At 35.5% G+C, this 10,957-nt stretch overlaps 1 protein-coding gene across 3 annotated transcripts in view; it reads left to right on the forward strand.

Annotated features, from left to right (window-relative positions):
- The window catches only part of SPATA22 (spermatogenesis associated 22), a gene marked incomplete at both ends in the record, with an annotated part of 30,067 nt that extends 19,552 nt beyond the window's left edge, over positions 1-10,515 (forward strand). For all 3 annotated transcript variants that reach the window (XM_080712803.1, XM_080712804.1, XM_080712805.1), the window contains 2 exons: positions 2,207-2,304; positions 10,324-10,515. In XM_080712803.1, the coding sequence (XP_080568929.1) occupies positions 2,207-2,304; positions 10,324-10,515 (290 nt within the window). The remainder of the gene's footprint in view (positions 1-2,206; positions 2,305-10,323) is intronic.
- Positions 10,516-10,957: the final 442 nt, after the last annotated feature.

A 10,957-nucleotide genomic window follows, 5' to 3' on the forward strand; every position in this document is an offset into this window, starting at 1 on the left:
GTTATTTTTGCATCTCACTGAAGTATATTAAAATATTGCAGTTTTAATAATAATGCCATTATACAAAAGATTGGCCCCCAAAGATATTTAAGTCCTAATTCTCAAAAATCTATGAATATTACCTTATATGGTAAAAGGGACTTTAGTGATGTGGTTAAACTAAGAATCTTGAAGTAGGAAGATTATCCTTGATTATCTCAGTGGGTCCAATGGTAATCATAAGGGTCATTATGCAGGGAGATAGTAACAGACTGACTGACCTTGCTTAGACCTTTTGCTACCCTGCTAGCTTTGAGGTGAAGGGGAAGAGTTATAAATCAAAGAATGTAGGCATTGTCTAGAAACCTCAAAAGGAACATGTCCTTGCTGACCCATTTTAGATTTATATCATACTGCCATATTCTTTTTTTTATTTTTTTATTTTTTTGGTGGTACTGGGGTTCCTGGAAGCCCTTCTACCTCCGGGCTACACTCCCAGACCCATTTTTACATTTTTATTTGGAAACAGGGTCTCCTAAGCCAGCGTGCGCGGCTGGCTTCGAACCTGCGCGATCCTCCTGTCTCTGCCTCCTAAGCGTGGGGATTACAAGCGTGCACCACCACACCCGGCCATACTGCCATATTCTTAGATAAGTTTCTTCCAGTTGCTTTTCCCCAAAAGGTAATTAATTACCTTTGCATATCATTGCTTTTGACTGTTAATATGCCCATCACTGAAATTCTGAACTATGTAGCTGGTGAATGTAATATAATGATTGGTTTAAGCCAGCCAGATGTTTCACATGTATCTGGGGTTGGAGAAAAATCCTATTCAAGTCTTATGGTTAAGAGTGGAATAGGAGAGGTTTCTTGATCTTATTAGGGGAAATGTAGGCTGACCTCAAAACAGCAAATGTCCACAACCAGTACTCAGCAGATGGTTATTGAATGAACAAATATGATTATTTGATAAAAACTTCTGGAGATAAACAAATTAGCTTTGAAAGAGGTTAACTAGATACTGTGGCACATGCCTATAATCCCAATACTTGGAATTGCAGGTTTGCAGCCAGTTTCAGCATCTTAATGAGGCCCTCTGCAATTTAGTGAGATCCTGTTTCAGAATAAAAAATAAAATAGGGATGGGGGTATAATCTGGAGGTAGAATACTCCTGGGTTCAATCCCCAATGCCAGAAAAAAAAAAAAAAAGGTTAAACAGTTTGCTCATTGGGAAGGAAATGGAATGATAGGGTAAAAACTTGCAGTTATGTAAGATGAATAAGTCAAGAAACCTAAATGTTGCAGGAGGACTATAGTTAATATTGTATATTGACAAATTGCAAAGAGCAGATCATACATATTCTTACTGTTGTAACACTCAAAAAAGATAACTATGAAAGATGGTAGATAATGTTAATTTGCTTGTCTGGAGTAATTATTTCACATTTGATATACACATACATATCTATCTTGTGCATCCTAAATATATACAAAAAATAAGATTTAATACTCAACTTGCCCAAAGTTACAAAATATTAGTAAGCTGAAGAATTGGACTAGAATGCATGACTTATGATTTTAATTCCTTTTTCATTAAATTGTAATGCTTATTTGTTGTAATAATGTATTTTATTGCTATAATGTAGACTGGATTGGAGATTTAACAAACGCAAGAAAAAATATTCTAAGGAAAAAACTTCAGATGGCCGACTATTATCAATTATACAAACTTGACATATAACCTGTTCTTAAATTGGAAAGGGCTAGAAAATTTATTTTTCTTTTTGTGGTGCTGGAGATGGAACCCAGGGGCATTTTACCTCCAAGCTATTTTTTATTCTTTTTTTTTAGGGGTACTGGGAATGGAACCCAGGGGCATACTACCTCTGAGGTACACCCTCAGCCCTATTTTTTAATTCTTTATTTTGAAACAGGGTTTCACAAAGTTGCAGAGGGCCTCACTAAGTAGCTGAGGCTGGCTTGGAATCTGTATCTTTCTGTCTCAGCCTCCCAAGTTCTGGGATTACAAGCATGCACCACCACAGCGGCTAGAAATTTTAAATAGAAAGTTGTTTCAGAAATATTTCTTCTTAAAATATCTTCTTTACTACTGTTCAAATAGGACTGTGAGAGATTAGTGTGGGAAATTTTTAAAATACCAATTTCTCTTTGCTCAACTTTATTTACACTTAACAAACATTGACTCTCTCGTTCGATGTCTCTTAGCTGTTCTTGATTCAGCTGTTACACCTGGCCCATACCATTCAAAGACTTTTCTTATGAGAGATGGGAAGAATTCTCTGCCTTGTGTATTTTACGAAATTGTGAGTATTTTTAAAGAGTTATTTGCAGTTAAAGCATAAAACAAAAATGCAGGCTACACTTCTATTGCAATAGAAATTTAATAATTTAGTAGTACTTAAAACTTTTTTTGTTTTCTGATATTGAAGTTAAGAAAAATGGAGAGTCTGCTGTGTACAAAGCACTGTGCTGAGTACAAGGGCTATAACATGAAATATAAATGGTAAATGGTTTCGTCTCTCACAGTTTCTAATCTCAGGAAGATAGATAAATCAGTGTTGAACTGTAATATGGTAAGTGGTGTGATAGTAGTGCAAGCAGGGTACTATCCAAACAGATGGGAAGGATGGGCTAGACAGGAGAGATTTTCAAAGGATTATTACCTCTATTATCTTAGATATTTAAGGACTGATAAAAGTTCAACCAAACTGAAGCATGTTGGGAGGATAAGAGGTGAGGAAGAATGCATTTAAGATGAGGGGGCAGCATATGTAATGAGATGGAGGTGAGAGAGTGCCTATTTTTTTAGGGACCTGTAAGTAGAATACCAAAAGTATGCAGTTAGAAAGTGATGGGAGTATAGATAAGGTTCTGAAATTAAGGCAGGAGCAGGTTAGGATATAAGTAAGAGATTTATTGGTCAAAAAGGCTGGAGATGACAAAGAAGGCTGGAGGCATTATAAGATTTACATATTTTATAAATGGGTTTGGTTTTAATTCTCAAATTGGCTTCAGTTCTGAAATCAGATTTGTACTCCAGTGTTAACTTCACTGTTTACGAGCCTTATGACTTAAGTAGTGTAAGCTTTCTGACCCTGTTTTTTAAATCTGTAAGTGTAGTAATACATTCCTACTTTGAAAGGTTGTTGTGGAAACTAAATTATAAAGCATAAGTGTATAAAGTGCCTGCTACATAGTAGGTAATCAAGAAATAATTGTCATGGTAATTTCTATAATATCTTGAATACTAATTTCCAGTTTATTTTAAAATGTTTTGTTATTGAAGTATAATATATATAGAAAATATACAAATGATAACTGTATAGCTCTTTGAAGTATCAAAGTGAACACTACTCAGGTTAAGAAGTAAAATATTGCTCTCACCCCTAAAATCTCATTGTACTTCCTCCCATTCACTGCTTCCTGCTTCTACCTAAAATAACCACTATTCTGACTTTTTAATGTCATAAATAAATTCTGCCTGCTTTTAAACTTTACATGTAGTATATCTTTTAAAAATTGTGTATTTTTTGCTTTTCTCTCCCTTTTTTTAAAAATTGGTGCACTTTAGTCTCACATCATAATATGGATCATGCTGGTAATGGCATATATTCACACAGTACTTGGTGCCCTTACCCCAGCCCTGTTTCCTCATTTCCCTTCCTCCCAGTACTGAGTGTCCAGATTAACAATACTATATTCACATGTATACACAGAATCACATGTAGCTTTTCCATTAATGAACCTCAACTTTCTTTTTCCCCCTACCCTTCCTTCCTGGCTTCCCTGAGGTTTCCCCTCCATTACCTGGAGTCCCTCTGGTATCCTCAGTACTCCCTAGCTTGAGCATATTATAGAAAACATATGTTCCTTCTCTTTCTGTGCTTGGTTAATCTTGATTAACATAATGTTCTCCAGGTCTTTCATCTTCTCATGAATGATATGATTTTGTTCTTCTTTATTGCTGAGTAGAATTCCTTGTATTTCCCATAATTTTGTAATCCATTAATCTGTTTCTTTTTCTTTTTTTTTTTTTTTTTTGCGGGTCTGGGGATGAAATCCAGGGGCATTCAAACTCTGAGCTACAGCCCCTGCCCTATTTTTTATTTTGAAACAGGGTCTCACTAAGTTGCGTAAGGCTTCACTAAGTAGCTGTGACTGTCCACGAACTGCAATCCTCTGGTCTCAGCCTCCCAAATGCTAGGATTACAAGTGTGCACCACCACACCCAGCTTCTGTTCATCTGTTGATAGACACTTAGGTTGGTTCCATATTTTGGCTCTTGTGAATTGTGCTGCTATGAATATAGGTATGCATATGTTACTGTAGTTCTTTGGTTTCACCCCCTTTGGAAAGATTACCTGTAATGGTATGGCTGGATCATATGGTGGATCCATTCCTAGTTTTCTAAGGAATGTCTACACTGATTTCCATAGCAGCCGAACTACTTTGCATTTATATCAGCAGTTATAGAAGAGTTCCTCTTTCCCCACATCCTCACCAGCATTTGTTCTTAGTTGACTGCTTTATGCTTGAAACTCTGATTGGGGTTAGATGAAATCTCAGTGTAGTTTTGATTTGCATCTCCCTGATTGCTAATGATGTTGAAAATTTTTTCATGTGTTCACCATTTGTATCTCTTTTTATGTGAAGTTTCTATTCAATTCAGTTGCTCATTTCTTGATTAGATTGTTTTGCTAGTGTAAAGTCTTTTGAGCTCTTTGTATATTTTGGATATTAACCCTCTATCAGAGGGGTAGCTAGTAAATATCTTCTCCCATTATGTAGGCTTTTTCTTTAGATTCTTGATGATTTCCTTTGATGAGCAGAAACTTTTTAGTTTGATGCCATCCCACTTATTCTTGTTTTAATGTCCTGTGTTTTGGAAGTCTTGTTGAGGAAGTTACTACCTGTGCCTATATGTTAGAGTGTTGAACCTATGCCCTTCTCTAATAGCTTCACAGTCTCTGGTCTGATTTTCAGGTCTTTGATCCATCCCGAGTTGATTCCTGTACATGGTGAGAGGTAAGGATTTAGTTCCATTTTTCTACAAATCGATAGCCAGTTCTCCTAGCACCATTTGTTGAAAAGGCTTTCTTTTCTCCAGGCTGTGGATTTGGCCCCTTTGTCAAAGATCAATTTAACTATAAGTTTGTGGGTTTGTTTCTGTGTTTTCTATTCTGTTCCATTGGTCTGTGTGCCTATTTTTGTGTCAATACCATGCTGTTTTAATTGCTGTAGCTCTGTAGTATAATTTCAAGTCAGGAATTGTGATGCCTCCTGCATGGTTCTTATTACTGAGAATTGCTTTGGCTATTCTGGGTCTTTTGTTTCTCCATATTAAATTCATGACTGATTTTTTATAGGTCTATGAAGAATGTTGTTGGATAGGAATTTTATTGAATGTATAGATCACTTTGGGCAGAATGGCCATTTTGATGATAGTATTCTACCTATTCATGAGCAAGGGAGGTCATTCCATTTTCCAAGGTCGTCTTCAATTTTTTTCTTTACTGTTTTATAGTTTTCATTTTAGAGGTCTTTTATGTCTTTGGTTAGGTTTATTCATAGGTATTTTATTGGTTTGAGATTATTGTGAATGGGATTGTTTTATTTATTTCTTTGTGAAATCATTGTTGGCATTTAGAAAAGGTACTGATTTCTTCAGGTTGATTTTTATACTCTGCCTTTGCTGAATTGGTCAATCAGCTTCAGTAGTCTTTTGTTTTCTTTTTTGTGGTACTGGGGATGGAGCCCCAGGATCATTCTACCTCTGAGTGACACCTCCAGCCTATTTTTTTTTTTTTGGTGATACTGGGGTTCCTGGAAGCCCTTCTACCTCTGCTACACTCCCAGACCTATTTTTATATTTTATTTGGAAATAGGGTCTCTTAAGCCAGTGAGACTGGCTTCGAACCTGCGCAATCCTCTTGTCTCTGCCTCCCAAGTGCGGGGATTACAAGTGTGTGCTACCATGCCTGGCACCTCCAGCCCTATTTTTTATTCTTTATTTTGAAACAGGATCTCACTAAGTTGCAGTGAGCCTCACTAAGTAGCTGAGGCTGTGAACCACGATCCTCCTGTCTCAGCATCCCAAATGCTTGGATCACAAGTGTGTGCCACCACATCTGGCCAGTCTAGTATTCTTTTGGATGAATTTTTGGGACTTCTAAATAGAGGATCATGTCATCTGCAAACAAGAATAATTTTAATTCCTCTTTTTCTATTTGAATATTTTTTTATATTCTTCTCTTACTGCTGTGGCAAGTGTCTTGACTATATTGAAAAGGAGTGGTGATAGTGAGCATCCTTGTCTTGTTTCTGATTTTAGAGGGAATTCTTGCAGTTTTTCCCCATTCAATATGATGTTGGCTTTGGGTTTATTGTATATTGTCTTAATGGTATTGAGATACATTCCTTCTATTATAATTTTCTGCAGTATTTTTTTTTGAAGATTTAAAGAAGTTTATGAAAAGATAGAAATACAGAAAATAGAAGTACAGCCCCATGCCAAAATGGCATGAGGGGGTGACTCAAAATGAATACACCAAAGGACTTAACACGTGGACTCGGCCTTTTATGCCCAAGACCTCCATCTTGTTTGCGTGACTCTTAGTGAACGTCCCTGTAAGGTACCTCCCCTGGCAAGGTGTGGTGAGGTATCTCCTTTCATGAAGGTCGACCCCTCCTACCATCTTAGCTAGCTTATCCAATCATGTAGATCTGTCTTTAGAGAAAGGCCTAGTTCTCCTCAACTAAGATCTGTCTTTAGATAGAGACAGGCCTAGTTCTCCTCTCCTATTGACTTGTTAGTTGCTTTGAGCTAGGTTAATTTACATTGGAATAGCTGCCTGTTTTAGGCAGAAATCAAGTCCTTTCTTTACCCATGTCTGTCGCCATTTTGACACAACTATTTTGAAATATGCCAATTATTTTCTTTTGAAATATATTAATAATCAGAGCTTTCCCAAATCTTCCTAGGCCGTTCCCAATACTGGTACATTCCCCCCTTTGTCTAGTAACTTCCTGACACCTGTCAGGCCAAAGGTAGATATAGAAAATACATTTTGACATTTACAATTTTACAAACATTTAACATGAGCTTATTTCCCATTAATTTTCCCCCATTTCTATTGCATGAATGTACCCCTTAGCAAAGGAATAAGGACATCGAATTGGTCATAAACTGCTTTGAGCTGTACAGGGGAGAAGTTGGGGCCCCCCAGCTTTAGGGTAACATTCATGCATGTAGTTGGCATAGGGGATCTGCAGTATTTTTAACATGAATGGGTGTTGGACTTTTTCAAATGCTGTTTCAGCATCTATTGATATGATCATGTGATTTTTGTTCTCAGTATGTGGTGAATAACATGCATTGACTTTTTTAATATGTTGAACCAGCCTTGCTTTCCTGGGATGAAACCAACCTGGTTGTAATGTAAAATTCTCTTGATATGGTTTTGAATGTGTACGGCTAGTTTTTTTTTTTTTTTTTTTTTTTTAGAATTTCTGCATCTGTGTTCACCAGATATTGGTCTTTAATTTTCTTGAGGTATCTTTATTTGTTTTGGTATTAATGTGATACTGGCCTCATAGAAGGAGTTTGGAAGAATTCCATCTCTTGGTTTCCCAGAACAAGTTGTAGAGTATTTGGATTAGTTCTCTGAAAGTTTTATAGAATTCAGCTGGAAACCCACCTAGGCCTGGGCTTTTCTTTGATGGCAGAATTTTTATTGCTGTTTTTATTTCTTTGCTTGCTATTGGTTTAGGCTTGCTATGTCTTCTGGTTTAATTTAAGTAGTATGTGCTTAGAAATCTATCAATTTCTTCCATGTTTTTCAGTCTTTTGGTGAATAAGATTTCAAAATAGTTTCTGATAATCCTTTGAATTTCCCCAGTGTCTGTGGTGATGTCTCCTTTTTCATTTCTGATTTTAATAATTTGAGTTGATTCTCTCTTTCCTTTGGTTAGGTTGGCTAGGGGTTTGTCAATTCTATTAATCTTTTCAAAGAACCATCTTTTTGTTTTGTTGATCCTTTGTATTCTTTTATTATTCTCTATTTCATTTATTTCTTCTCTGATTTTAATTATTTCCTGCCTTTTGCTGGCTTTGATTAGATGTTTACAGTTTTTTTTAGGGCTTTGAGATGTATCATTAGGTTGTTTATTTAATAACTCTCTGTTCTTCTTCTTTTTTTTTTTTTGGTGGTATTAGGGGTGGAACCCAGAGGCTTTCTACATTCGGGCTATACTCCCAGACCTATTTTATATTTGATTTGGAAACAGGATCTCACTAAGTTGCTGAGAGCCTCACTAAGTAGCTGAGGCTGGCTTCAAACCTGTGCGATCCTCTTGTCTCAGCCTCCCAAGCGCGGGGATTACAAGTGTGCACCACCATGCCCGGCTCTCTCTGTTCTTCTTATGTGGGCACTCAGTACTATAAACTTTCCTCTTAATACCACCTTCAAAGTGTACCATAGATTTTGACATGTTGTGTCTCTAATTATTGTTTAATTTCCAGGAATTTTTTTGTTTCTCTCCTCAGTTTTGATCTTATCCACTCCTCATTCAATAACATATCATTCAATCTCCATGTATTTATATTTTTTTTTTTAGAATTCCTGCTGATGTCTACTTAAATTGTATTTTATTTTATTATTTTTATAAACTTACTGGTGAATTTTAATTGTACATCATGGTGAGGTTCAAACCCATATAAACAAACACACATACAGATATTGGTGTATTTCTCCTCAGATCTCACTCCTCCCCATAAATAATAGTGAGATATGGATATAGGATAATTTGAACTTTTTCTTTCCTCATTTCTTCTTTTCCCCTTCCCCTCTTCTTTCCCCTATCTTCTTACACTATTCTTCTGGTCACTCTTCCTAATTTAAATGTATGGTTCTTTAACTCAACACAATGTTTGTAGGATTATCTATGCTATTGCATGTAGCTACCATTTGATTCATTTATGTTGCTGTGTATATTTTCTTGTATGAACAGACTATGATTTAGATTTTTTATTTTACTCTTGATGGGCATTTGGAATGTTTCAAGGTTTTTGCCATTATGAGAACATTCTTGTGTATATTTCATGTGCATGTCATACACTTTTGATTACACCTAGAAATAAAATTGCTAGATCATAGGATGTGTGTATGTTCGAAGACAGTGGTTATTAATTTTCCAAAGGGTAAGAGGGTGGTGGTTACTCAGCATTCTTACCAACACGAAGCATTATCAGCCTTTTTAGTTTAGCCATTTGGGTAAGTACAGTTGTGCAGTTGAGTCTTTTTTTCATGTGCTTGTTGGCCATTTTAAATCTTCTTGTGAAAGTCTCTTCAGGCCAATACTCTTTTTTCTATTGAATTGTTTAATGATTTATAAACTGTTTTAGGTACAAGTTATTTTCAGTTAATGTTTAAATCTCATTCTCTGTGGTTTGCTTTTTCACTTTTAATGGTGGCTTTTGATGAAATTCTTCATTTTATTATAATCTTTTTATCAGTCATCAGCCTTTATAATTAGTGTTTTTGTGACCTTCTAGAGAAAGAATTTTTAGAATACTTTAATTTTATTCATGATTGAGAGGATTTGGAGATTTCTAACCTTTTTTTTCTGGGCTACTAGTCCCCTTAAAACAACAGCTTTTTCAAGTTCCTATGTCTGGGATGGGATGGGAGTAGCTACTAGAATTTTTTTTCCTTGGGACTTCAGACTCCATTTTTTTGTTCTCCTATTTTTATGACTCCGCCAGAAGGGCTTCCCAGTTTTTTATACTCTCACATACCTTTCTGTAATTGGCAGATACCTCACGGGGGAAACATTCCCCAAATCAATCCCTATTCTGTACTTCCATATTCTCCCAGATGAAGTTTCTATAATTCCTCACTGCTGTGATATGTATCTGATGTCAACAGATTTTTAACAATATTTTCCATCCAACTATTCTAATTATTCTCAGCTGGAGAGTTGGTCAGAACTACATATTGTGCCATCTACTGAAAGTGGAACCCTTGCAGTCTGACAAAAGAATGGATGATTCATGTGCCATTACATTAGAACTTACAAAGTATTTTAAGAAGCAGCATCTTGCTAGCTTGTAAGAAGCCCTATTCAAGTTAGTCTTCCCTCTGTGATAGGGTATCCATATATGCCTAGCTATCATAGTCTTGTCAGAAGTGGGGCCCTGATTTAGGTGAGGAAATTATAGCATTTAGGAGTGATTTATGTCTAGTTGTTAATGTTTCTAGTTAAAAGATTAAAATTTAAGATGAAGTAATAAATGTTTTCAATATTTATATTTTGAAAAACAGGATCGTGAACTTCCAAGACTGATTAGAGGCCGAATTCATAGGTGTATTGGAAACTATGATCACAAAAAGAACATTTTCAAATGTGTTTCTGTCAGACCAGCATCTGTTTCTGAACAAAAGACTTTCCAAGAATTTGTTAAAATTGCAGATGCTGAGATGAGGTATTATACTAAACTAATGAATGAAATTTAAATAGCGATAAGGGGGTCTAAATAGTATAAATTGAAGCATCTGTTAATGTTTAATTTGCTATTTCTATGTTTTATAACTGCCATTTTCTGTATTTCGCTTTTTGAATTAAAGTATTTGAATTATTTTTCATATAGAATATTTGAAATATAATTTTTTCTGTTTTTAGTAAATGTTTTATTTACTAATTCAGCAACCACTTCAGACGAAAATGCTGACTATAATAATTGAAAAAGATACAAACTTCTTTAACATGGAATAATAATAGCCCAATAACTACTGTCAGACTTAAGGGGGAAACAAAGACATCTCAGGAACAAAATGAGTGCCCACTCTTATGTCAGTATTATGCATTGTTCTGGAACTGGTAGTCTATACAGTTCACTTAAATACTTACTTTCTTATTTATTTATTTATTTATTTATTTATTTATTTATTTATTTGA

Source organism: Muscardinus avellanarius (assembly GCF_963383645.1).
Source record: "Muscardinus avellanarius genome assembly, chromosome: 16".
In the NCBI taxonomy this organism is placed as follows: Eukaryota; Metazoa; Chordata; class Mammalia; order Rodentia; family Gliridae; genus Muscardinus; species Muscardinus avellanarius.